General features: G+C 46.1%; 3 protein-coding genes across 4 annotated transcripts in view; 2 read left to right on the forward strand and 1 right to left on the reverse strand.

Annotated features, from left to right (window-relative positions):
• The window catches only part of PSME4 (proteasome activator subunit 4), a 43,007-nt gene extending 31,326 nt beyond the window's left edge, over window positions 1–11,681 (forward strand). For both annotated transcript variants that reach the window (XM_079323886.1, XM_079323887.1), the window contains 13 exons: window positions 169–294; window positions 628–780; window positions 1,171–1,275; window positions 1,744–1,835; window positions 2,202–2,333; window positions 2,930–3,138; window positions 3,254–3,339; window positions 4,001–4,129; window positions 4,666–4,821; window positions 7,655–7,817; window positions 8,598–8,731; window positions 9,490–9,624; window positions 10,180–11,681. In XM_079323886.1, coding sequence (XP_079180012.1) covers window positions 169–294; window positions 628–780; window positions 1,171–1,275; window positions 1,744–1,835; window positions 2,202–2,333; window positions 2,930–3,138; window positions 3,254–3,339; window positions 4,001–4,129; window positions 4,666–4,821; window positions 7,655–7,817; window positions 8,598–8,731; window positions 9,490–9,624 — 1,620 coding nt within the window. In that variant the 3' untranslated portion in view covers window positions 10,180–11,681. The remainder of the gene's footprint in view (window positions 1–168; window positions 295–627; window positions 781–1,170; window positions 1,276–1,743; window positions 1,836–2,201; window positions 2,334–2,929; window positions 3,139–3,253; window positions 3,340–4,000; window positions 4,130–4,665; window positions 4,822–7,654; window positions 7,818–8,597; window positions 8,732–9,489; window positions 9,625–10,179) is intronic.
• A 3,976-nt stretch (window positions 11,682–15,657) lies between these two features.
• GPR75 (G protein-coupled receptor 75) lies at window positions 15,658–17,153 on the forward strand (the record flags this gene model as incomplete). Its single annotated transcript, XM_079298955.1, has 1 exon — window positions 15,658–17,153. Exon 1 carries the CDS (start codon window positions 15,675–15,677, stop codon window positions 17,151–17,153), a length of 1,479 nt encoding a protein of 492 aa, XP_079155081.1. The 5' UTR covers window positions 15,658–15,674.
• A 2,875-nt stretch (window positions 17,154–20,028) lies between these two features.
• On the reverse strand, window positions 20,029–24,198 carry LOC306810875 (toll-like receptor 2). Its single transcript, XM_079323907.1, has 2 exons — window positions 23,841–24,198; window positions 20,029–23,250 (listed from the first exon to the last, which is right to left on the reverse strand). The coding sequence occupies exon 2, from the start codon at window positions 23,247–23,249 to the stop codon at window positions 20,628–20,630; it is 2,622 nt and encodes an 873-aa protein (XP_079180033.1). The 5' UTR covers window position 23,250; window positions 23,841–24,198; the 3' UTR covers window positions 20,029–20,627.
• Window positions 24,199–26,255: the final 2,057 nt, after the last annotated feature.

Consider the following 26,255-nt stretch of genomic DNA (forward strand, 5'->3'; position numbering starts at 1 on the left):
TTTTGGGGGTTGTGATAACTCCCTATAAAATGAAGGGGGAAATGGGTAACCAAGTTATTTCTTTCCTTGAGAATGCAAATGAAACATGGGACCTGTGAAGGTTGGGATCTCACTGTGACAAGCAAACACCTCAAAGCTAATCCTTTATTTTTTCTTCTTCTGTTACAGGCAGAACAAATTATATATGATCACTTTTCTGATCCCAAGTTTGTTGAGCAGTTAATAAAATTTTTGTCTTTAGAAGACAGAAAGGGAAAGGACAAATTTAATCCTCGCAGATTTTGCCTCTTCAAGGTAAGGAGAGTTCAGTCACTCAATTGCTCTCATTTTGTAGGCAATTCCCAGGGCATGCACAAGCCACAGACTGCTGGGCTCATACTGTTGCAGAATGTTGATTTTTAAAGCTGCTCTGGGTAATTCTATTAATCCTCTCTTCTGATTAACTACTTAGGGAAACATATTTAGAGGGTTGTAATAGTCTGAAGGACACTGGTGTATAATGCTCTGAAAAAAAGCCAAGTAATTTCACTTTCTGCACAAACTCCAGTGTTTCACAATTTTATGGTGCTCTTGAGAAGACAGTGGTTTAGATAGTTGCTGAAGACCCTTTCCCCTCTTGTTTTCCAGGGCCTTTTCAGAAACTTTGATGATGCCTTTCTGCCAGTTCTTCAGCCCCACTTGGAGCAGCTGGTTGCAGACTCCCATGAAAGCACCCAGAGATGTCTGGCTGAAATCATAGCTGGTCTCATAAGAGGTTCTAAACACTGGACCTTTGAGAAGGTGCTGGAGCTATATTTTTGAGTCATTCTTGGAAGTTGGAATAATTCTGAATTATTAACCCAATTAAAAGTTGAAGTCTTGATTGCCAAACATGAAGCACATTTCATTGCTCGGTTTAGTGCCTGTTCTTGCCAGGTGTTAGGAAAATGCTCCAGTGTTAAAATTAGGAACAGTTTGCTGTTAAGGGGTTGGCAAAAATTTGTAATTCCTAATAGGAAGAATAAGTGCTTATGTTCACCTTGGACTGCTAAATATTGATTTAATTCAGGCCTAGCTGTCTATGCCAAAAATAATCCTTTTACCTTTTGGAGAATCAGTACAGAAATAAAGAAGACTGAGTTTGAGATCCTTAAATAGCAAAATCATGTCTCTTGTGGTTTTTTTGTGCAGGTGGAAAAGCTTTGGAAGCTGCTGTGTCCATTGCTTCGAACAGCTTTGTCCAACATCACAGTGGAAACATACAATGACTGGGGCACCTGCATTGCCACTTCCTGTGTGAGTATTGTATTTTTTGTCTCATAAAGCTGCATCCACTGTGGATTAAATTCCTGCAGTGAACTGGGAGCTGTGGTGGACAGCAGGGTCAGTGACAGGTCACAGATATCTTGGGTCAATAAATCTCTCACATCACTCAGCAGAACTTGGTGTGGTTTGGCAGCCAGAACCCTCATTAGCAAAATTTAGGCAGGATTATGCAGATATCTCAAAAATGAAGCTAAAATTCCTTTTATTCTGATAGAATTTACCTATTCATTAAAACTGTGTATAGTTTTATTGGCTTATTCTTCTCTTGAGGTTCATTGTGAAAACATACTGAATGTTGCCCTGATTTAATAAATAAACCCAAGGGATGCAGAAGAAAATGTCTGTCAAAACTTTCCTTGTTTATACCTTATTTTATACATTATTTACATTTTAAACCCCCCTCATTTACTTACATTTCTGCTGCCTATTCTTTTCCAGGAGAGCAGAGATCCTAGGAAACTGCACTGGTTATTTGAGTTGCTGTTGGAATCTCCATTGAGTGGTGAAGGAGGATCATTTGTAGATGCCTGGTAAAATTAATTTGAACTCTTTTCTTGTGGTTGAATGGAGTAGGAAATCCAGCCTGGGTAAGCTGCATTGAGAGGATGCTGTGCCAGCTGCCCTGTAGGGGATGGGAACAAAGAACAAAGGCTTTCAATTTATTTTCCCCACATAATGGCAGGTTCTTCATGATAATTTTTAAATCTAACTCAGTTGGGGAAGGTTTGGGGCTGGCAGAGCAGCAGTGCTGTGGTTTGACTGGGCAGTTTTTACCCATCTTTGCTCACTGAAGGGTGCTGTGATGCACTGGCACACTTGTGCACATTCCCAAACACAGTCTGGAGGGGAAGGAGGAGTGTTCTGTGTGATTAAAAATGAGCTGTTGTGATTCCCAGCCGGCTTTATGTGCTGCAAGGGGGCCTTGCCCAGCAGGAGTGGAGAGTGCCAGAGCTGCTGCACAGGCTGCTCAAGTACCTGGAGCCCAAACTCACCCAGGTCTACAAGAACGTCCGAGAGAGAATAGGAAGGTCAGTGTTGTCTGCTGCAGTTCTTGTTGGGTTTTACTCTTCCTTTGGCTAGTTAGGGAGCTAAATAATGAACCTGAAAAGCAGTAATGCTTGTAACAAAAATCAGGTGAGTAATTAAGAGATTTGCTTCAGAAATTCCAGATGACTTCTCTGTATTTGTCTTTTCGTAGAATGTTCATTTTTTAATTTGTTTGTTCACAGAATGTTTTGGATTGGGAGGGACCTTAAAGCCCACCCAGTCCCACTCCCTGCCATGGGGAGGAACACTTTCCACTATTACAGGGTGCTCCAATCCCCATCCAGCCTGGCCTTGGGCACTCCCAGGGATCCTGGGGCAGCCACAGCTTCTCTGGGCAATCTCTGCCAGGGCCACACCAATTTCTGGTTTATATTTATGTCTGACATCTCTAAAGCTCTTACAAGAGACATTTGGTTTTAAATAGCTTTGAATTGAAGATGAGAGGAAATTTTCTCTAAGTATTAACACTCAGAGGTCACCCAATTGATCTTGGATCATTTGGAGTTCACAGGTCACTGTTCTCTGGACAAGAGTCGTGCTCACTGTGTGTCCCTGCTGGCTTTGTCTGTTTTTTCAGTGTGTTGACCTACATATTCATGATAGATGTTTCCTTGCCAAACACTGCTGCAACTAAATCTCCTCGTGTCCACGAATTTACTACCCGGATACTTGAAAACCTCAAACCCCTCATGGAAGCAGATGAAGAAATCCAGAATCACGTCATGGAAGAGAACGGAGTCGGCGAACAAGACGAGCGAACTCAGGGCATTAAACTCTTGAAAACAAGTGAGTTCAGGAGCTCAGGGAATGGGGAGTATTGTAGCACATGACTGCTAATTGTGGAGCAGAATTGTTGGTATTTCTCTTCTTGATCAGTGGCTGTTTCTCTTTATTCAAACAGTTCTGAAGTGGTTGATGGCGAGTGCAGGACGATCTTTCTCTACAGCTGTCACGGAGCAACTCCAGCTGCTACCTTTGTTTTTCAAGGTAGATCTTCTCATTTCTTCTTTATTAGTTATGTTTGGTTGAAAGAAGGATTGTATAAATAAACTGATTTGATTTATATATATTTATAGTATTTCAAGGCCAGGTTACATGTGGCATTGAACAGCCCAGGTGTTCCCATGGATCACCTTTCAGGTCCCTTCCAACCCTGACCATTCCATGATTCTCTCAGGAACCTTGAGTTAATTTTCCTGTGTTTCCTGAGTACACAATTCTTTCTAAGCAGCTCCTGTTGTTCCTCTGCTGCTTGTGTTCTTTGAATCTGTGTCATGCAGTCTTACCTCTCTGAAATAATCCATCTTTGTGTGCCCAAAGATCAATAAATTACCCAGCAGTAATCTGTGTGACCATAAAATAAAGGTATATTGAAGTGAAAGTGACTTTGGTAAAGCTAAAATATGAAATTATTTTGGTGTGATACCAAAATAATGGCTGTGGGGATCCAAAATCTCACCAGGCTATCTTGATGATTTACTGAGAATATTGAAAGTCATATTGATTGTTTTTCTAATCTTTCAGCATTATATTGAATATATTTTTCCTAAACAGCTGTTCTTTACTGAGATGACCCTTGTTTTGAGGATTTTGCTGTCACCAGTGCCTATTTACTAACAGGGTTTTGTTCCCCCCTGCTCTTATTTAGATTGCACCCGTGGAGAATGACAACAGCTATGATGAGCTCAAAAGAGATGCTAAGATGTGTTTGTCCTTGATGTCTCAGGGTTTGCTGTATCCTCAGCAAGTGCCTTTGGTACTTCAGGTGCTAAAACAAGTGAGTGTGGCCTAAACTGCTTAAAGCTTCTTCAGATTGTGCATCTTATGCTTTTTATTTAACTGTATACAAAATTTATGATTCAAAGCAAATCAAATACTGATTTAGATCTGAAAACCTTTAAAGTGTTTTAAAACACTTAGTGTATCTTGTTTAACATTTAAGCCACTTACTTTTGACAACAAATTGAACAGTACTTTGATATACTAACATTTGGTTCAGTAGTGGATCACTTTAAGTCTCCTCATGAGCATAACAATTAAAAATCCAGTTTCAGAATGAGTCTTCAGCTAAAGAACTGCCCTTGCATCTGATTTTTGTTTTAGGGTTTAACAATCTGCTTTGAAAGTAAAGCCTGTGAAAATTATTACCTAAATAATAACTGCCTCCTTTGGAGATAAAAGGTGTTTGAAACAAAATTACCTGAATAATGGAAGTTCTTTACAACTGCCCCCAGAAGCTTTTTCCTTAACTATTGTTCACTTTGCATCTTTCTTTGACATTTTTTCCTTCTCACCCTGGTTTATTCCCTGCAGACAGCAAGAAGCAATTCTTGGCACGCTCGCTACACCATCTTAACCTACCTCCAGACCATGGTGTTCTACAATCTCTTCATCTTCCTCAACAACAGTGAGGCAGTCAATGACATCAGGTGGCTGGTGATAAAACTCCTGGAAGATGAGCAGCTTGAGGCAAGTGGTCCCCTCTCTGCACTGCTTTCACACATTGTTTCCTGCCTTTGTCAGGTTTTATGGAAAAGCTGGCATGTAAATTAATTCAGGAGGTATTTCCTTGCTCAGCATTCTTTCTGCTTGGAAAATGAGCTTTATAGGCTTCTGGTTTTTCACAGGTGCATTTCTTAGAGTTTGGTTTCAGTACATGAAATAAGGATATCATTAATTCCACTATAAGTGTGTGTTGGTAGAAAATTGAGCATCCAAGGTTGGATCCCTTCCTGTCTGAAAGTGTGTAAAACCACTATTTATTACTCTGTAGGTCTGCCTCACATCTAATCATATCATATCAATGACAAAAATACTCTATATTTACATCAAGAACTACCTAGAACTCAGGGGCTTGCATTAAGTGATGTGAATTTAAGGAATGTTTAAGCAAAGTGAAGAATTTTGTTAATCTCCTGCCTGGCCAATTTCCCCTGCACCATCATTCTCCCTGGTGTTTGTGCAGTTGGCAATATCAATGAAATCCTAATTTTGGATGCTTTTTCCCTTCTAGAAGAAAGATTCTGCATCATCTTGCAATGCTACAGAAGCTGTTTGTCAGAACACTTGCCTCATAATCTCACACCATTTTGAAAAATACCTTTTATTCACTTGAGTGCAATTTATCCAGTTACTTTAAATGTACCAAATTATCCCTCTGCACCTCAGAGGTGCAAATCCAAAAAGCCTACCTGTGTTCAGAACCACTCTGGATCATGCTGTTGCCATGGAAGCTTTCACTTTTCTCTGAAAAGTAATCTTGTTCTTTCTTGGTAATAACTGACAAGATGCAGTATCCTGCTGAGTAATTCCTGTGTAGTTTTTGGATGCTGGATTTTTAAGATGAGAATCATTAGCTTTGACTAAGATTTGGTGTCTTTGCTCTATAGAACCGAGGTTTTGGTTCTTAGATTTTAAGGTACTTTTATTTTTTGCTTATTTTGGTACAAAAAGCTGATGGTGATTGTTTTAATATGCACAGCACTCATATTTGATAAGCATTTTTCATCTTGCACTGCAGTTTTACAGGAATGAGAGTATTTTCTCTCTGTGTAAGTAGCCCCTTGCAGCTTCTGCAGTTGGATTTGACTGGTGCTGTTGAGTGATTTTGTTCTGATATTGTTGCACTTCTGTAGACTGTGACCAAAAAAAAAAAACCCAGCTCCATAGGTGATGGGGAGATTGCTCTAGTTTTATATTCTGTACTTCATGGTGAGTGTGATCATTTATAAATAATTTAGTGCCAGAGGTGGTGAGTGATCAGCTGCTCCATGAGTGATTTTAAAGGCTTTGCTTCCAGGTGCTCCTCACAGCAAAGTGTTCCTTCTAGCTGGGTGATTAATTTAGAAATTAAAGTGCTTGTAATCCAGGGAGTAGGGATGTAAATGAGCCCAGCTCTCCTGGGAGCTCGCTCACTTCCCAGCCAAGCTCCTTTGTGTCTGCCTCTTGTATTAGCACATCATGTCTCATTTAATAGCTCAGCTCTTCAGGGACTCACAGCACTGCCAGCCTCTCACCTCATCCCTCCTCCTCCACTATCAGCCAAGGAGATCACATTGGAGCAGTACCTTGTAGAAATTTAAATGGAATGGGCCAGAGTCTCAAGAGCTTATTTGAACTTCCTCTGTTTAATTATTGCAGCTCTTGCAGCTGTACTTATGGCTTTTTGAGGCTCAGAACAGAGTGTTCAAGGATGTGATTTATTATTATAATCTGCTGCATTGCATTCAGAGCATTGGGAGGTGTTTGTGCTCCACAGAGACAAATGTTCTGTTTGCAGTTACCTGTGACAGAATGTACCTATCAAAAAATCTGGTGGCAGCATCTCAACCAGTTGATTTGGTTTGTGTGAGTTTGTAAATGTTGAGAGGCTTTGGTCAGAATGTGATTATGGAAAGTGGGAGTGAGTTTTGGAGGGACTCCCAATTTAAATTACAATTTTACACATCTATAACTTCCTGGCTTTGGGAGATTGGAGGAGATGAGAGAAATTAGTAATACTGATGGGTTAGTCACTTGTTTTTAAAAGCAAGGATGAGCTGTCTCTACTTGGAATTCACTAACAAGGTGCTGTGGCTGGTTTAGAAGGAATGGCAAAGGAGATCTATATTTCGAATGGCTTGGCAATTAGATGAAAGCTATGTTTAGTCTTGACCTTTTGGGGTTTTTGTGTTACCTTTAAGAAGAATATTTTTCCAGCCTGGATTTCTGTTTTTATTCATGTAGTGCAGAGAACTGGTACTTGAGACAAGGAAGTCTGTCATGCTGGAGCATTACAGAACTGAGTTGTTGATCACAAAGTTCATTTTGTTGCTTGTTAATCCAGCATCTGTTGTCTTTCAAAGAATTATTGTGCTGTGGGTAGAACAGAATCAGCTGAGTATCTGGAACATTCCTCCTGCCTTTTCTTGGAAAAGCTCTTCTGCTTTTGTCAAGGGAAAAACTAAATGCTTTTGAATAAAGCTCACTTTAAAACTGATGTCAATACAGAGTCTGTTAGGAATTTTGTGAAGCAGGTTGGTTATTTGGTCTAGGTCAACATTTGTTTTCAAACTTTCTAAGGCTCCTCTGTTGACAGTGGAGTTAAATCACATTATTTGCTTGAGCAGCAGGTCACTTTATGGCAAATTCCCTGACAGTAGTTCTGTACTACAGCAAAGCACGTTTATTAAAGAGCCATCTAATAAACTACTAACAGCAGGATAATCCTTGAAAGGCTTTTGCTGAGCCTTTTCTCACTTGGTTGTTGGGGTGTGCTCCAGGGGGCAGGAATGCACAACTGAAGGGTGTGTTGTGTGCCCAGGTGAGGGAGATGGCTGCCACCACGCTCAGCGGGCTCCTGCAGTGCAACTTCCTCTCCATGGATGGGCCCATGCAGACTCACTTCGAGCAGCTCTGCAAGATGAGGCTCCCCAAGAAAAGGAAGAGGGACCTGGCCTCAATGGGGGACACCATTCCTTCAGGGGGTAAGGAAGCAGCTCAGCAAAGAAATCAGTGTTCTGGGTGACACAGACTGCCGTAGCATTTGATTTGCAACATGCATGGTAAGAATACACAGCAGAGGCAAATCTCTTTATTATGTATTCCTGTGTTAAATTGATTTCTTACACTCTTAGAATTAACATTAAAGAGGTTTTCCCAGTTTCCAGAGATAATGAGGATATTCCATTCACAGATGATGAGGGAGAGCAAGTTCCTCAATAAATAAAGTTCCTTGGCAGTCACAACATAGTTTCACTCCTTGCCCACCTCACCTTCTATTTGTTAGCAGTGTGCATTTTTTATTCTTAAAAAAACCCCAGCAAACAACCAACCAAAAAATAAACCAGAACAAAAACCCCCTTAGTTCACCCTGATTTGCAGCTTTGGCTTCTGCCTGGGCATTTAATACATGAGTCACAGTCATTTGACCCAGAAGTTTGGCTTTCCATATTGCCCAGTAGTTTTGAGATGTGAGAAAACACTTTGAATGCAGAAAGAGGGAACATAGAGATGTTGTTCATGAGTTTCTTTGAGAGAGAGAAGCTCATTTGAAATGTTTATGAAGTGTCCAGCAGTTGCAGTGTAAAAAATTAAAGCTACGAGAATGAATCTGGGATTCTGAGTAAGGAAGCAGGACCAGTCTGGAGCTCCATAAGTTCCTGTCTGCAGAACTCCCTGGCTTTCTCTGGAGTCTCTGCAGTGCAGTCAGAGGGGTTTGTTGCTGTTTCCTTTGGCTGGTGTGGGCTGATGCCCTGTTGTTGCAGACCTGGTGAAGCGCCACGCTGGCGTCCTGGGGCTCAGTGCCTGCATCCTCTCCAGCCCCTACGATGTGCCCACCTGGATGCCACAGCTCCTCATGGACCTCAGTGCCCACCTCAATGATCCCCAGCCTATCGAGGTAAAAATGCAATTCTCTGTTCTGCAGAACACAGCTGAGCACCTGTGACTCATTCTGAGTTCTCTTTTCCTAGAAAAGCATAGAAACCTATTAAGAAATTGAATTTCTGCTGCTTTTTACTAAATTACTCCAAGCAGTTTTAAAGCATGACCTGCTTTTAAGTATTTTTTGTGGTAGATCTGTCCTAGCTTTCAAATGGAAAGCTGCAAGAACTGTATTTATAAGAAGGAAGTGGGTTTTTTCTATTAAAGATGTCCCTTTTGTGCTTGCCATTCTAGGAAATGTCAACCTAGAACCAAAACATCAGTCTGGGATTTTTAAAATGAAGCGCTATGAGCTGCCCTAGAAATAAGTTTTGAAAGAAACCATTGCCTCTAACTCTGTTTTGTCCTGAGTTCTGTTGACTCTTTTAGCCAGAGGAGTGAGAGGAAGAATTCCTTTGTTTTCTGGAACAGCCAAGGAAAAGGCAGCAGGGGAAAATCACTTGGCTTTTATTTTATAAATATCCCTAAATGTTTCCCAGCTCAAAACTGTAGGTCCAGGAATCCTTTTTATAAGAACGTTGGAGTCATGACCCTGGTCCAAAGAGCTGTGAAAATTCAAATCCCAGGCTGAATTCCCCAGGGTCTCTGGGGATCTCTGGCTCTGCTCCAGCCCTTGGTGGTGGTGCTGAGCAGTTGTTTGTGGTGCCCAGTGCTGGTTTTGGTGTGGAGCTGTGCTCCCTGGCTGACAGAGCTCCATCCCTGTTGTGCTGGCAGATGACTGTGAAGAAAACGCTGTCCAATTTCCGGAGGACCCACCACGACAACTGGCAGGAGCACAAGCAGCAGTTCACAGATGACCAGCTCCTGGTGCTCACTGACCTCCTGGTTTCACCCTGCTATTATGCATAGGTGGGTTTTGCCATAAGTTTCACTCTTAGGAGTCTTTAACCACAGGGAAAATGCTGCAGCCCAATTTCTGGCCCTTGCCTCCTCCAGTGGTTTTGGTCAGATTTATTTGGGTTAAATATCTTAAATGTTGCCCATCCCTGTGCTTTGCTAGGACACTTACACTTCTTATCTTGAATATTGATGTTCCTTTTCTCCATTTTCTGCCAGTTGGCTGCCTTTTAAATGCCTGGCAGTGTCCCTAAAGTGCTGCTTTGTACTTCTGATGCCTCTGAGGACTTTACTCCACCCAGTCCAGGCTATCACCTATATCTCAGGATGGGGAATGGCTGCTCCCACTCGGTTTCCTCTTCCACACTCTGGCTTTGCTGCCAGGGCTCTTCACACAGGCATGTCCCCAAAGAGTGAATCCATTCCTGGGGTTTCTCTTTGTTGCACTACAAGATTCCCATCTCTATTGTATTGTGATGTTTTGTGACAGTATTCCAAGAGAGGCTTTATTTTAACAAGAGTGTGAGGCAATACTTGTATTGTGAACTTGGTCTTCTTTCCTTTCAGGTTTCTCCTGGGGAAAATGAGGATATAGGAATTTTTCTGCAAAATAAAGGAAACTCAAAAGAAATTGATCATGTAGAGAACTTTGTGCTGGAAATCCTGATGCCTAATCAAAACCACTTTCAAATCCAAACATAGAGATTTGGTTCTCTTCAAAAGGAATTTCTCCTCCCCGAGGAGCAGCCGGGGGAGCCTGAGGCACTGCACCTGCAGGGCCTGATTGTGAGTCCATGGCACGACCCTTCTCCTTGGCCTGCATCACACATCAGTCTTGTTGCTGCTCCCTTGCCCACAGAGACCTGCAGTGCACATCCCTCACCCTCCTCCTGTGCCCCCTGTTCCCAGCATTAATGATGTGCAGAGCCAGAGAGTGCCACAAACTGGGATTTTCTCCTTGGAGCTCTCCAATCCTGCCGATGCAACTCCTCCCCCAGTCCATACACAACCCCGGGAGCCTTCCTTCCTCAGAGTTTTATTTTTCACTACTGGGATCTGAGAAACATCCAGTCCACCTCAGGGCAGCATTGCCTTTTTGTATTCTCTCCCTTGTGCAAATGTAAATAGCTGAGCTCTGTGCAGTGCAGGGGTGGCAGGATGCAGCATGGGCAGCTCCTGCTGCCTGGCCAGGCCTTCCAGGCTCTCTTGACCACGTGTGGAATAAAAAAAATCTATGATTCTCTGCATATTTTTAAGGGGGAAATGGTTGTTTCCATGTAATTAGAGCCCACAGATAGGAAATGATGGACTGTTAGTTGTTGAATTCACAGAATGAAATGTATGCACAGTGTGGAAAGGCAGTTTTTAACAGTGTATTCTAAAGATTGAGCAAGCATATCTCCTTTGAAGATTGTGGAAGCTCTTGTGTTTTTTTTTGCCTGCAGCTTTGTTAAGAGACTGGTATCGATTGGCTGTTTAACAAGCTGTTTAATATGTGTTACATAGTTGTAAAAGACTGTATAAATTGTAGAGGCATTGCATTGACAAAACATTGTACAGTTTGCAACCTTTTACATAACACCATTGTGAGATTAATTTGTAAAGATTCATACTTAGATGTTAATACAGTAGTGGTTCTGGCTTTTGTATCAAAACAAATGCCATTCTTAGTTTTTTAAATTATTTTCTTTAACAGAATATCTCTTTGTGTCTGAGAGGGTTTGTTTTGCTTTTCCTGTATCTCATGACTGTCTCATTCAGATTTTACTGCAGCACGTGTGGCCATTTCTCAATGCTGACATCCCACATTCTGGTGTGACCCATTCACAGAACGTGAGGTACATGGAAATAACTCATCAGCTGGTGTGTGTTCCATCTTCTTGTGCAAAACCCCCCCAGGAGCACCGAGACCTTTGTGTGGCTCATCCCAGACCTCAAGCACAGCAGTGCTCCTGGGGCAGTACTGAAGGAGTGTCAGCACACAGATGTAACCACTGTATAGGGTAGTGCCAAAATTATGATTTCAATTGTGTACGTAGTTGAAGACCCAATAAATGGACTGTTTGTAACTACTGCATCTTCCTGTATTTCTGGAGAGGAAATGTGTTGGTTTGAGATCATAACTTCAGGTTTTTACAGTGCTTTTGAGCTGTGTTTGTCCTGAGATTTGGTAAGGAGTTAAGGATTAATTAAAGATCTTGTTCTAATGTCTCAGAAATCAGCTTTTACCTTTATGGATAAATATCTTGTGCCAGGAAAACTTGTTAACTTCTGAGAACTGGAGAAACTATTTTTTGTTGGAGAGGGTTTTGCAGATAGAATTAAATCTTTGCAAGTGATGGAAAGCCTTTGCTGCAGAGGATCATCATCTTTAGAGGATTCTTGGCTGATGAAGTGTTGGAGCTGATATTGCATGTGCTGTCCTGCAGCTCTGCAGCTTTGTGCTGTACTTGGGAATCTCCTTCCTTAGTCAGGGTGTAGCCTAACCAGTCCATTGGGTGAGGATTCAGTGCACTGCAGGGAATCATGTCAGGAGTGGTATTAATTCCCAACACCTTATAAATCCACAGTAAATTGCTTCATCCAAACAGATCCCCCAATAAATGCAGCACAATATTCAAAATACATTTCTGTAGGATAAAACACACCTGTGGTAATGTGAGCAAATTTGTGCTGGTTGAGTTTTGGTGAGGGAAGAGTTGTTAGTCCCTTGACTAACAATATTTTTACAACCAAATACCACAACTCCACTCTTGAATTTATTCCCTAACTTTCCCCAAGTAATACCCACATTCTGAATTTCCATCACTGATGTCTTATGCTGTCTCTTCCCTGAAGCTGTCAAGATAAACCAACTGCAGTACCTCAGCCTGGAGAGGGAGAGATTCCTAGCATGAGAGGAGAGAATTTCCCCCCTTGGAACAGGAAAGGAGATGGAAAAATACCTTGAGGACAGTTTGATAGCCTTAGAGATCACCTGTCAGACTGCACAGATAACCTCTGACCATCATGGGGAAGCACCAAAGAAAGGCAGAGATGTGAGGCAGAATATGGGAGGTATTTTGGTTTATTGGGGTTTTTTCAGTTGGGTTTTTTGGGGTTTGGTTTGGTTTCCACTCAAGTTGCCAGTGACATATTGCACACTGACTTGCTAGACCATTAAGTGGTGTGATCTCCCATATTTCCATAATCAGGTGGGTATATTTGATGCTTATTTTGATATATATATATATATATAAGAAAATTACCCAGTAGGCAAATTAGATTTTAACATGTGCTTCTGGGTGGTGCCACAGTCTCAGCATTGGTGGATTGTGTTGCTAAAAAGTTCATGTATGGAGGGGTTTGGGTTTTAATTAACAAGGCAAAGGGATGAAGTTCCTTATTTCTGGGATATTATGGCTGTATTCCTGGCATGCCCAACTGTCTCCCTTTCCCCCTTCCTTCTTTCCTGGCTGCTGTGCTGGGTGCACTGGATGATGTGAGGATGTCTCCTGTCAGTTTTTCACAGTCAGGCATCCCCAGCATCCCACACCCTGCTCAGTCTCACACTTCCTTCCCCAGCTTCCTGGAATCCTGCAGCAGAGCCTCCAGCCCCCTTTTCCCCAGGGCTGTGGAAAAGACAATAATTTGGTAAGATGCAAGGGGAAAAATGAAGCCCTGTAGCAGTGGAAAGATTTGCTGGCCACTGTCCTGGGAAGATTTTAACTCTTAACCCTGCTGTGAGTTACCAGCTCATCCTCACAGCATCCTGCACTACCTGGAAGGCAACTTCTGGGGATTTCTAATAAAAGGAGAGGAATTTAAGCTCAGCCTGCTCTAGACTTCCTGGTTGCCAGCAGGCAGAGGAATCCCTGCTCCAAGGAAGGGGTTCCAGGTGGTTAATCCAAGGCAAGGTCCTCAGGGCATAGGTGCCATGGTAGCTACAGCCTGCTTTAATGTCAAACTCAAGATACAGAATTCTGCTGAGCAGATTCTGCTGCTGCAGGTGGAGCTGGACACACAATTCCCTTGGGGAATATGAGATGCCATTATTTCTGGTTGGCTCCTTAGGAAAGCCAGCCATAAACCAAATAAATCTGTTCTAGCAGTAACTGCAGTCAGATTACAGTAAATCCAGGCAGAAACCCAGCTGAGTTCACCCTGAGAGGATTCTGTTAAAAGATTTTCACTGCTACTCTTATTTATTCTCTCCTGGTTTTTATTTCTATTTTTTTTTTCTGGGTTAATTTCCCCTTTTATTATTCCATCTGCTTTCCCCTGGAACTCTTGTTAAAATCATAAGGTACAAATCTTAGGCTGAGATGAGGGCAGATTTCAACAATTAAAAGTAATTTCCAGTAGATAGCTGCAAAAGAACACTGCTGTCAAAAATGCCATGGGAATATTGTTACTCCTTGTGCAGCAGGAGCTCCAAGACTGAACAATGGGAAGCTTGATAGGTCTAGAGAGCACTGGATTTTTAAGGAATCATTTTAAGGAAAGGCTTGAGTGCTGCAAAGAGTAAATACCCTTTTACCTTGTGCAAGGTAAGTTTTGCTCTTGTGATTCCTACCTTGCAAAACACGCTTTCTTCCACTGCTTTTCTCCCTAACCTAAACTCTGGCAATTCTTTTAAAAGCTAAAATGTCCTTTTTAAGTCCTTTTTGCCTCAGCTCATTCCCCTGGTCCCTGAAACAATCCCTTGTCATTTTCTGCTGGAATGTTTCAGGCTTGAACCAGCTACACTTTCCATTTCAAATCACAGTTAGTAACTGTAGAGGGGTAAAACAACCCAACCCCACTCCTGCATTAGACTAACATTTTGTCACTCTTGTTTAATCCCATAATTCAGCATCCTCTGGTGTTCATAAATAAGAAAATTCAAGGAGGGAGATCCCAACTTGTTGATGAAAAAGCAACTCTTACCCAGAGATTTCAAATTAACCACGACTGGAGGACAAAAATACAAGTAAGGGAAAATAAGAGACAGCCAAGCTGAGACAGGACATAACTTGAAGCCACAGGAAAACCATGGTTTGGGTTCTGAACCTTCCCCCTCCTGTACACAACCAGTTTGAGGACAAAACCAAGGCAAAATGCACCTGGCCAGAGGGTTAGAGAAACATTGCTCTGGGGTTTAGAAAGGAATGTGTTGAGAAATAAGCAGGGAGGTGGCACTGGGAAGCTTTCAAGTATCAAACTTGCACACTTGTCTGGATAGTTCTACAAAGCACTGGGGTTGGGATGCTTATTAAAATAATAGATTAATGTATATATAATGATTGTAAGACAAGTGCACGCTCAAGTCAGAAATACTGGCTCCACTGTATTTTCCTAGTGCTTTTGTGCCTTGCCTGGCTGGATTTTGGTCTCTTCCACCTGGATTTCCAGTGCCATGGGGGCCCCTCAGCTGTGTCTGCCTCGGGGAACGTGCACTGAGCATTTCCTCACCCTCACCTCCCTGTAAGTACTTCAAAACCATCCCTTTAGTGCTGAGATCTCCATCACTACGATATCTGTGATAGCAGCTGGCAGTTAGCAGATAAAGAAATGATGCTGATTCTTTTCCCTCCCCTTGGGAGCAGAGAAGATGCTTTGCCCAGAGAAGCCCCATCCCTGGAAGTGCCCAAGGCCAGTTTGGACAGGGCTTGGAGCAACCTGGGCTAGTGAAAGGTGTCCCTGCCCTCGGCAGGGAGAGGAACGAGACGTTCTTGCAGTGCCCGAACCCTTCTGTGTTTGTAGCACAGCGAGGGGGAGCGGCGGGGACGCGGGGTGAGAGGAGCTCGGTGCCGCCTCCCCCGGGCCCGCCGGTGCCGGTGCCGGTGCCGGTGCCGGTGCCTGGCCCTGGCGCTGCGGGGGAGCCGCGGCTCCGGCCCCGCGGCGGAGGGAGCGGAGCTGAGGGAGCGGAGCGGGGAGGGGCCGCGCCGGGCCGGGCGCCATGGCGGGGCGGGCGGCGCTGAGGCGGCGGCGGTGAAGAGGCGAGGCGGGAGCCCTGAGGGGGCCGGGCGGCGATGAGCGCGCTGTGAAAGAGCCGGGCAGTGATGAACGGGTCAGGGCGGCGGTGAAGGGGCCGGGCAGTGATGAACGGGTCAGGGCGGCTGCCGGCCGGGCCCGCGGAGCACCTGGGGGCGAACGGCAGCGGCCCCGCGGAGCTGCGGGAGGGTACCCACGCCGCCACGCTGGCCGCCTGCGCCTCCCTGCTGGCCCTCGTCTTCTGCCTCGGCTCCTACGGCAACCTCATCGTGCTGCTCTCCTTCTTCGACCCGGCGCTCCGGAAATTCCGCACCGACTTCGACTTCATGATCCTCAACCTCTCCTTCTGCGACCTCTTCATCTGCGGCGTGGCCGCCCCCATGTTCGCCTTCGTGCTGTTCTTCGGCCCGGCCCGCGGCGTGCCCGGCGCCTTCTGCTTCACCTTCCACCTCACCAGCTCGGGCTTCATCATCATGTCCCTCAAGACGGTGGCGGTGATCGCGCTGCACCGGCTGCGCATGGTGCTGGGCAAGCAGCCGCACCGCGCCGCCTCGGCGCCCTGCTCGCTGCTGCTCACGCTGCTGCTCTGGGCCGCCAGCTTCACGCTGGCCACGCTGGCCACGCTGCGCACCCGCGGCTCCCGCCTCTGCCTGCCCATGGCCAGCCTGCCCGGCGGCCAGGGCAAGCTCATCCTCTACCTCTATGTCACCGACTTCATCTGCTGCGTGGCCGTGGTGTCCGTGTCCTACGTGATGATCGCCCAGGCGCTGCGCAGGAACGCGCGGGCGAGGCAGGGCCAGCCCGCGGTGGCCGCGGGTACCCGCAGGGCTCAGCCCTTCGCTGGCCCGGAGCTGTACAGGACCCAGAGCTGCAGCAAGCCGCCCCACGGGCACGCCAAGCTGGCCGGCCGCCTCCCGCTGGCCTCGGCCGTCAACCTGGCCGCGGCCAAGGACTCCAAGGCGGTGGTGACGTGCGTGGTCATCGTGCTCTCCGTCCTGGTGTGCTGCCTGCCCCTGGCCATCTCCTTGGTGCAGGACGTGCTGTCCGGCAGCGGCGGCTTTGTGCTCTACCAGTTCGAGCTGTGTGGCTTTACCCTCATTTTCTTCAAGTCGGGGTTAAATCCCTTTATCTATTCCCGCAACAGCGCGGGGCTGCGGAGACGCGTGCTCTGGTGCCTGCAGTACGCGGCCCTGGTTTTCTTCTGCTGCAAGCACAAGACGAGGCTCCGAGCCGTGGGCAAAGGCAGCCTGGAGGTCAACAGGAACAAGTCATCGCACCACGAGACCAACTCGGCTTACATGCTGTCTCCGAAGCCTCAGAAGAAGGGTTTGGAGCAGATGGGCGCCAGCCACTCCAAGGACAGCGTGCTGAGCCCCAAGGGCTCGGCGGGGCAGCAGCACTACGGGCAGAGCAGCTCCACGCCGATGAACACGCGGGTCGAGCCCTACTACAGCGTGTACAACAGCAGCCCCTCGGCCCAGGGCAGCACCCCGCACAGCCTGCAGCCCGCCGGCTCCTCCTTCGCCTTCGCCAAGCCCTGCGGCGGCGCTGCCCCCGCCAGGCACATCCCGCTGCCCTCCGTGTAGCCCTGGCGCGTTCCGGAGCTTCCCCTGCTCTGCTCTGGGCAGGAATCGCTCCAACTCCACCATTCTGCCGCCCTTTGCGTTCGGAGCGAAGGCGGAGCTGCCGCCTCCGTGATGCGCGCTGGAGTTCCCCTGGAATGGGAGTTGGCGCACGAGGACGGTTTTGTTACTCAGTTTTACTGCTGGGCAAGTGAAAAAAAGCCTATGTGCCATGGTTGTGTGGTTATTTATGTTATAAGGCCAGGTTGGAGGGAGTTCAGGGTAACCTGGGACCGGGACAGGGGATGGAACTGGATCAGCTTTAAGGTCCCTTCCAACCCAAACCATTCTGTGATAACACTGAGCATTATAAATACCTTGTGCTTTCAGGAAGGAGGTGTTGGGGAGAGGATCGGTGGTATTTGAGTTTAAACTTTTGCCGTTTCATTGATTCATGAATCAATGTTTTTCGGTAATAACAAAAGTCCTTTATCTTCACAGAGTGAAACCCTGATTCTGGTGAGGTAAATGGCAAAATTTCCATGAAGCCAGCTAAAGTTCAGGATTCCAGGTTTGGCTTCGAGTGGGACAAGGCTTTGTTTGGTCAGTGTTATATTTGGGAAGTGTGGCACTGGGATAAACCTCTGCAATATGTACATTAATATCTGCTGGGCATTGATTTTAATGATGGTGGCATTCTGTACCCCGAAATAATTTGGAGAAGTGTTTTCCATCTGGTAGAAATAGCCATGCACTATTATTTGCACCTAATTATTTGTATTACTTGAGGATAAAGGTGAGTTTTGCAGTATTACGTGACTGATACACCAGGAGGAGCACAGGCATAAAGTCGTGTTGCTCCTTGCTCTTTTTCCCATGACTGTATAAATTGGGATTTATACAAAGGCAGAACTGACAGGAATTAACGTTTTTGAAACCACAATGACAAGTTTTTGTGGTTTTGTTAAGTCTAATAACATCAGTTTAATTTCATCTGTCTGCTTAGAAATGTTGTCTGTTGGTCTACAGAACGAGCAAATCACAAAAGTTAGGTATTTTTACAATAAATTCACCCATTTGTATCTTACTGTGGGAATTCTCTGGGAGACAGAACAATTCAGGGGCATTTACATTCCTGACACTTCTTGTTTCACTGGCAATCTCTTCCAAACAAGCAATCACCTTTCAGTTTCTGTGGCCTTCAGCACAGCCCCAGTGTCTCCAAAATAATTGTTCCACAGGCTTTTGATGCCTTGCTATAGGAAAGTGCCACATCTTCAGGAAAATGACAGTGATGGGAACGTGGTTTGTTACTTCAGAAACAAAAAATGTCCACATCATTGCTGTCTCTGAGTTGTTGGTTCAGGATTTTGAACTAAACTGTTCTTGAGATTCTCCTGGAACACTGGTCGTTGTTTAACACTGAATATGAATGAATTCTGAATAATTCAAACCAGCTTTCTTGCAATAAAATCAGTGTGAACAATTTTCTAATACAAATGTAAAATGGAAATTATTTCCATAAGTCTTTTCTCTCTGCTCAGATTTTTTTTTTTCTCTAAATGAATAATGTGGTTCTTTCTAAACCAAGTATAAAAGATACTGAAAAGATCCTGTTTGACTGTTCTGTATTTGAGTTTCTCTTCAGTACAAATTGTACTGGAGGGGGAAATATACATGAGGTGGTTTTTGGGGTTTGCTGTGTGTATGTGCAACTTCTCCTGTGCCTTTAGATCACATGAACTTCATCACTTTTCAAAATTAAACCACTCACACCTCATAAAACATTTGCATTGAGTATTCACGTGGGAGTAAAGCAAGAAGGGGCCAAGCAGGAGGTTTTATTGCCTTTGTGTGACAGAAGAGCTGAAATCCCATCAAAGCTCTTTGTAATTTGCTCTCTGTTAATTCCTGGAATCTGCAGAGGAACTAAACCTCATTTAAGTAGCCAGCTGTAGTAAAGAGCTGTTTTCTGGGAGGTTCATGGATGTTGTAAATCAAGATGGGATTTTGAAAGCAGGTACAACTTTGCAGTGAATCATGGACTGAAATAATCAAAATTTTGATAAAATATTGGTTTAGACTCTTCTGGAGTAAAATTTCTCCTTTTTTTCCCTTAGCCTCTTCTATCAGGAGCCTGCTGAGCACAGAACCAGTAAAGAACCAGTAAAGCTCCAGTAAAGAGTCACTGCAAGGTTAACAAGCAGCAATGGAATTGAGAGGAAGGCAGCAGGACATGGAGGTGGGAAATGTGTGGGAAGAGAGGAAGTGACAAGTGTGACCACTGAGTGCTTTAGAAAAAGGAAAGCCTAAAGGTTATTAGAAAAACAAGCAATTAATTACTTGGGGCTCATTAATCTCATTAACAAGTGACTTCTGGTTGCTTAAATCAAGCAAATATTTGTAGTATTTTTATAATTCACAGTCTTTTTAAGCCCTAGATCTCTGTGGTGTAAAGAGTTGGCTTTTTCAGTTGCTGGCCTGCAGGACTGTGGGTTTTATCCTAATACATAAAACCTCAAAGCTGATCAGAGTCTGTGTTCCAAACATGCTGCATTCCTGGATTTGGGATTTTCTACTGGGAAGTTGTTTGTTTGCTCATCATAGGAGCAAGCCCAGGTCCTGCTAAGCTAAATCATTTGTCCTCACATGGTGTTTATTTTCTGTCACAGTCAGCTGAATTTATTTTGGTTTTTTCCCAAGCACAATAAATAAAATTTATCAATTTTAGGTGAGGGCAAGGACCATGCAGAGGTTAGCACTGAATCCACTGGGAATGGGTCAGGGTGACTGTGTAAGGTGGAACTTTCCTAAATCTAAATAATAATGTACAGAACTTGCTTATCCTCCAGAGATCTGTGATTAAACAAAGCTCACCCCAGTTATTTTACAGCAGAGACCACCACACTCAAGCTGGTGTTTTCTGTATTGTCTGGTTGCATATTTTATTCTGAATTTAGAAAAGATTTTCAAGTCTCATCTCTCCCAGCAGTCATTGAACCCAAAGTCTGTAGCAGTGTGGGTTTAGCCTCTCCCAGAGGGCTAAATTAAATCCATCTTTAATCTTCCTCTGCCAGAGCATAGAAAGGAGCTGCTCCCTGTGTGCCAGAATGGTTTGTGGATCTCTTACCTGCTCACAAGGTGTGTTCCCACCCTAAGCTGCAGAACCTGGAATCTCTACTCCACTTCTCACTGCCACACACCTCAGGAAGGCAGCAAGGACATGCACTGTGACTTGAGCAGTTCTTCCTTTCAGGAGACATCCACAGCACTTGCAGAAAAGTTGGGAATAGCAGGACAGATTCATCCAGGAGGAAAAGGCTTTTTATTACTGCTCGGGTCTCATCCCTTTGGGATTCTTTAACAGAGGAAATAATGGCTGTGCTGCAGTTCCCCTCCTGGGACTGATCCAAACCCCTGGGCATCACAGCAGCCTTTGCAGGAGGTAAATGCTCTTATCTGAGCACAGGCTTTCCAGCCCTCGGGGTGCCCTGGGTCTCATTCCAGCTCCTGCATTTCCACAGCGCCTCCGTTCTCCGCCCTCACGAGCGGCTCGTTGGTTGTTTTCAGGACAGCTTTGAGCTGATGCCAGAACATTTTCTGCTTGTGTTCCTCAGGGCTCCACTTCAAGTAGGTTTTCCTTCTGAGCAGTTTCCTGAGTTTGCTGAATTTCTGTGGGACGCTGTGGGGTGGGAGATCTTCCAGCACGATCATGATGAGGGAATCCAGGTTTTCATTCAGGACCCGGTGTTCGGCGAAATACAGCTCGTACTGGCACCAGCAGCTGTTCACAAAGCTGGGAGAGAGAACAAAAAGCACTTTATGGCTGTTCTCTATGCAGTAAAAGATGTTCCCAAGCACAGGATGCCCCGGTTTGAAATCCCTCTCGTGGTAACATATCCTGAACCCATCATTTTCCAGCTTTTCCAGCAGGTTCTCCTTGGTCCATCCAGCATCGTGCTCGCTGTAGGAGACGAAGGCATCGAAGGGTTTGTTCTCTGGCCTCTTCTCATACTGCTTCCTCTTGGCCATGCACCAGTACCAGCCCATCCTGAGGTACCAGGGCCCATCCAGGCGCCAGCAGAGCGCAGTGAGGGCCAGCACGGCCAGGCCAGCAGCAGCAGCAGTGACAGCCAGCTGCACGCCCAGCGAGCAGCGCAGCAGCGTCAGGCGGCTGCTGGCCACCAGCCAGCCCCGGCGCTGCGGGGGGAAGCTGCACCTCACCGCCCCCCTGCCCCTCAGCTCCAGCTCTGCCTGATGCATGTAGACATTCACAAACCAGTACAGGTCACAGGTGCAGAAGAAGTGCTCCCCTCGCACTGTGAGGAGCCTGAGGCTCGTCAGCGGGCTGAAGGTGGCCTCCGCCACGGTGGTGATGGAGTTGTCACTGATGTCCAGCTCGAGCAGGGAAGATGGGAGGGAGCCAGGCTGCAGGAAGGAGATCTTATTCCCTGACAGATTCAAGTACTTCAGCCCTGGCAGGGATTCCCCAAAGCCATCGGGCAGTGCTGGGATCAGGTTGTGGCTGCTGTCCAGGCTGGTCAGTGCAGGAAGGTGGGCAGCAGGCTCCAGACGTGTGATCAGGTTCCCAGAAATGTTGAGATGTTCCAGCTTCTCCACGGCAGAAGTTAAGGACAGCACCTTCACCTTGTTTTTACTAAAATCACATTCTTTTAAGGCTGATGGAAAATACGCCGTGTCGATATCCGTAATTTTGTTATTTTGAATCCTAAATATTATTAAGTTGGAGAGGGATTTAAGGCTGGGGGTGATGGCTTTGATGTCATTGTTGCTGATGTCAAGGTGCTGCAGGGTGGGAGGGAAACTGGGGAGCACAGAAATGTAGTTGCTGCTGAGGTCCAGAAATAGCAGTTCTTCCATTGTGTCAGCAAACCACTCTGGCAGTTCCACAATGGAGCAGTTGGACATTCCCAGGTGTTTCAGTTTCTCGGGAAGGCTTTCAATGGGTGTCCCAGCCTGGTTCCTGACGAAGGAGATGGCAGAGATTTGTACAGTTCCAGGGGGAGGGACACACATTGGAAGGGTATTCCCTCTTTCTGAGAGTGCTGTGTAGATGAAGTGGTTTCCTTGAACATACATTTTTTCCAAGTTAAGCAATTTTGGAGCAAAATTCGGGGGTATTTGGCTGATGTTGGTGAAGGACAAATCAATCTCCTTGATGCTGGAAGGGAGGCACAGAGTATCCAGGCTGTTGATGGGGTTGTGGCTGATGTTCAGGAACCAAAGCTGGTGGGATGGGAACTTGCAGAAGAACTCAGCATCCAGGATGTTGATGGTTAACTTGTTGGAGCTGGCATCGATGGACAGCGTGTTTTCCATTGGGAAGAACAGGGCAAACAGTGACAGAAGATCCCATTCTACATCGTTGTGACTGATGTCAAGCTCCAAAATCCTGCCCAGCTGGGCTTGGCAGAGCTTCTCATCCAGTTTTACCATCAGCTCCTCGTGGGTGAGGTTGCTGTGGGACAGGTTGAGTGTCCCATTGATGGGAATTCCACAGAGGGTGGGATCAGCTGTGGCTGTGGGAGGGGCTGTTGTGTTCCTCTCTCCCCTCCGGAGCAGATTCTCTGTGCTCCTCCTGAGCCTGGGGCTGAGGATTTGCAGGAGAGACACAACTCCAGAAGGTGGCAGCTCCTCAGCAGAAGGCTCCAGAGCAGCCCCCGGGGATCTGGCAGAATTCTTGGAAAGCTGCAAAGACCGCGGAGTTTTGCCAGTGGGTGAGAGCTTCAGGTGGGGTGGGAGATCTGACAGAAGCAGCTTCTCATCATTAAATGATAAATCCACAGAAACCAGGCTGAGCAGACTCTGGAATGCTCCAGGTTCAACAGCCCTGATCCTATTGTAGGAAAAGTCCAGAACTTCCAGCCAGTCAAATCCTTCCAAGTCTCTCTTGGCAATTTTTTCAATGGCATTGTGTGAGAAATTGAGAGCTCTTGCTGTTTTTGGAGCTTGTGCTTCTGAGACAGAGGAGAGATTTGAATAGGAGTAGTTATAAGCCAGGAAGGCTGGAGATGTTCTCCACCTTAGGAATCCATGTGCTCTGCTGAGTAAGAAAGGAATGAAGTAGAAATTCAGAAGGCAGCCAGGAAGGATCCTCATCCTGGAGAAAATAAATGTTAAATCCATCGTTATAATATGTTAATGAATACCCTTTAAAAATAATCCTAATTGACTTGAAGTCCATAAATTGTTTCATTAGTCGTATCCATTAATCCCTTTATATCAAGCAAAATAAAACTAATTTTACTTCAGAGAAAGAGAGTGATTTGAAGGAGAGCACTAATCATCTGAGGTCAAAGTCTGAATTTTTCTTTCTTTCCTTTCCCAGGCAGCCCCTGCAATACCATCCTCCTCCTGCAGAATCTGAAATGCCCTTAGGGCTCCGTGGGGCTCAGATTTTACATCTCCCGTCCCGGGGCATGAAAACCAAGCAAGTCTGACCCCTCCAAAACCTGTTCAGCCGCTTCAGTGACGCCCCAGGGAGCTCCACGTAATTGTTTGACCACGGATCTTCCCCTGATCCCAGCCCTGGAGCTTTGCTCTGCCGAGGATTTCCCATTTGTTCGGTAAGTTTTTTTGGGAGCAGGATATGGGAGGCAGCCAGGAGAGGTCACTGCCCCAGTGACCCACAGCATTCCCAGTGCCCAGCTCCAATAATAGCAATTAATAACAATAATAATAATCCCGTACCTGCTCTCCTGGGCGCTCCTCCCTCCCCTCCTGCTGCCTCGGGTGCCTTTTGTGGGGCTGGCAGAGGGCTGGGCGGGCTGGGGAGGAGGAGGAGGAGGAGGAGGAGGAGGAGGTGATGCCAGAGATGATCCTCCCCGGTGAAATCAGGTTTTCCCCTCCGAGCCGCTACCGGGCGTTGCCCAACCCGTGCCCGAGGGGGAAATAAAAGGTGGAAGTTGCTGGTTTAATGCATCACAGTGTCGAGGGTTTCACAGCATCGCAGGTGGGGGGAAAACTGGGAAACCAAGTTCGGCGAGGAGGGCGTGGGTTGGCCAGAGTTCAGCAGGGACAGACTGCAGGAATGCTGAGAGAGCTTGGGGTGCTGTGAGAATGCTGTGCCAAAACACTGCTAACAGGAGCAGAGCCAAAGAATGATCCAGGCAGAGCTGGCCCTGGCCTCACTCACTCAGCAACTCAGGTTTTTTGTGCTATCAGCCCATGCTGGTCACCACAGACACTCAAACTCCTCGTAACCATGAAGTGACATCAGCTGTAACTTTACCTTTGCCTCTCTCTCTCTCAAAGAAAATGATATAAAAACATTGAGTGGGGAGGGAGGTCAGAGGAATGGCCATCACAGCTTGGGGTCAGTTGATGCCCCACAGGGACACCTGGGCAAGAAGCTTACTCTAAATTATTACCTGGACCTTTCACTGAGGTCAGAGCTTACCTTTATATCCAATTTTATTTTTCCATTCTTTTGCAACCACCAGTGACTGGAAACTCACAGCAGCCCAGAGGCCCCTCTGTCCAAAAACCCGAGGTGGTTTGTGCTCTTTGGTCTGAGCAGGCAATTTCCTGCTGTGGCAGGTGCTGGGAATTGCCCCACAGACCTTCAGACAGATCCCAACCTGCTTTGATAAAAGAGACAGGAAATTGATAAGCTGGAATATGTCAGGGGAAATTTTGGCTCCTGCTGTCAGTCTGGGGTGATGCCCTGCAGTTGGACAGTTCTAAATCCAGTGATGCTCATGAACCTCAGGCTGTGCTTTCCTTTGGGAAGATGGGACAGCTCCATCCCAGCACTGGGGCCAGCAAAATCCCAGAGAGAGCCAGTCATGGCTGGAAGGGACAAAGTTAAAAAGGCAGCTTTTTGCTGCAAGCATGGTTACTCCACCAACTCCCTGTGCTGGAATTATTCTGTTTGTTTCATCTAACACTCTGTCTGTGTGCTTTTTTTATTTTTTTTAAGCAATCTCTTATTTTGGGAACTGAGGGAAGAGCAGGGCACGAGAAAGGTCTGAGTGAGCAAGGAAGGTGCACAGCATGTGGCCAAGAGCAGGAGCAGTGCTTTCATTCCCAAAACAGATCATGTGCCATTTGTCCTGCCTCTCCCTGCAGGGAAAGTTTTTTTGTGCACTGGAAATATTGTTTAACATTTCAGGAGGAGAGCTGAACCTGCACAGGTGCTGCTCAGATCCAAAGAGGATCAACACCAGCCAGATCTCACAGGAGCTTTTCTTATTAGGGTGGGTTTGGATTTAGGTGCTGGATAAAAATATATGATATTTATGACCTGGAAATGCACTTGTCTGTGTGAAACAGCTCTACCTCCTGAAGGTGCAGGAGCCAACCTCAGTCAGCTGCTGGTCAGGAGGGCCTGGCAGAGGAGGGAGAGCAGAAAATGTTGTTTTGGAGGTGGGTGTGGGTGCTGGGGCAGGGATAGCTGTGAGTGTGGAGTTCCTGTGCAAGGGGAAGTGGAGGCTGAGGGACTCAGGTTTGCCAAGAGCCTGTTTGCTCACACCATGGCACAAGCTGCTCTTGGGGGGCACCAGGTGCTGTGGCTTCTGAGTCAGGGATGTGCTTCCCCCTCCTGCCAGGGAGTTCCCTCCCATGGAGGGAATTCTGACATTCCCCAAAATAACTATTCTTGGCTTGCCCTCTGATCTAATCACCACAAGGAGGGATGTGCAGAAGAGTGAGGGTGTTGTGTTCCTTCCCTGGCACAGCCTGAGGCTGCCCAGAGCTGGGTGGCTCCAGCCTTTCATCAGGGCAGCCTTAATCCCAAATAAAACCATCCTGAGGGATTGCACAGGAGGGGATCCAGCCAGCCCCTGGTGCAGCCAGCAGAAGGTGAAATGCTTTCATCTTTTCTTTCTCTGTATTGGCTGCTGATGCCTCTGGCAGGCAGGAAGGCTGGGAATGGGGGAACCTGGCTACAAGACTTTTCCATTTCCAGCTCCCTCTGCCACCTTGCTGAGCCTCAGAAATCAGGATATGAGCAAGAGCAGTGAGAATCAATTTAAATGCCAAATCACACGCTGCTGTCTGGGTTTTCTGCTTGGTGAGACACTAAAACAGGGGCTGTTGCAACAGTCCAGCAGCTCAGGGGAATATTTTGGGCATTATTTGCCCACTCATCTGCCATGTGGCTGG

This window comes from Erithacus rubecula (assembly GCF_903797595.1).
Source record: "Erithacus rubecula genome assembly, chromosome: 2".
In the NCBI taxonomy this organism is placed as follows: Eukaryota; Metazoa; Chordata; class Aves; order Passeriformes; family Muscicapidae; genus Erithacus; species Erithacus rubecula.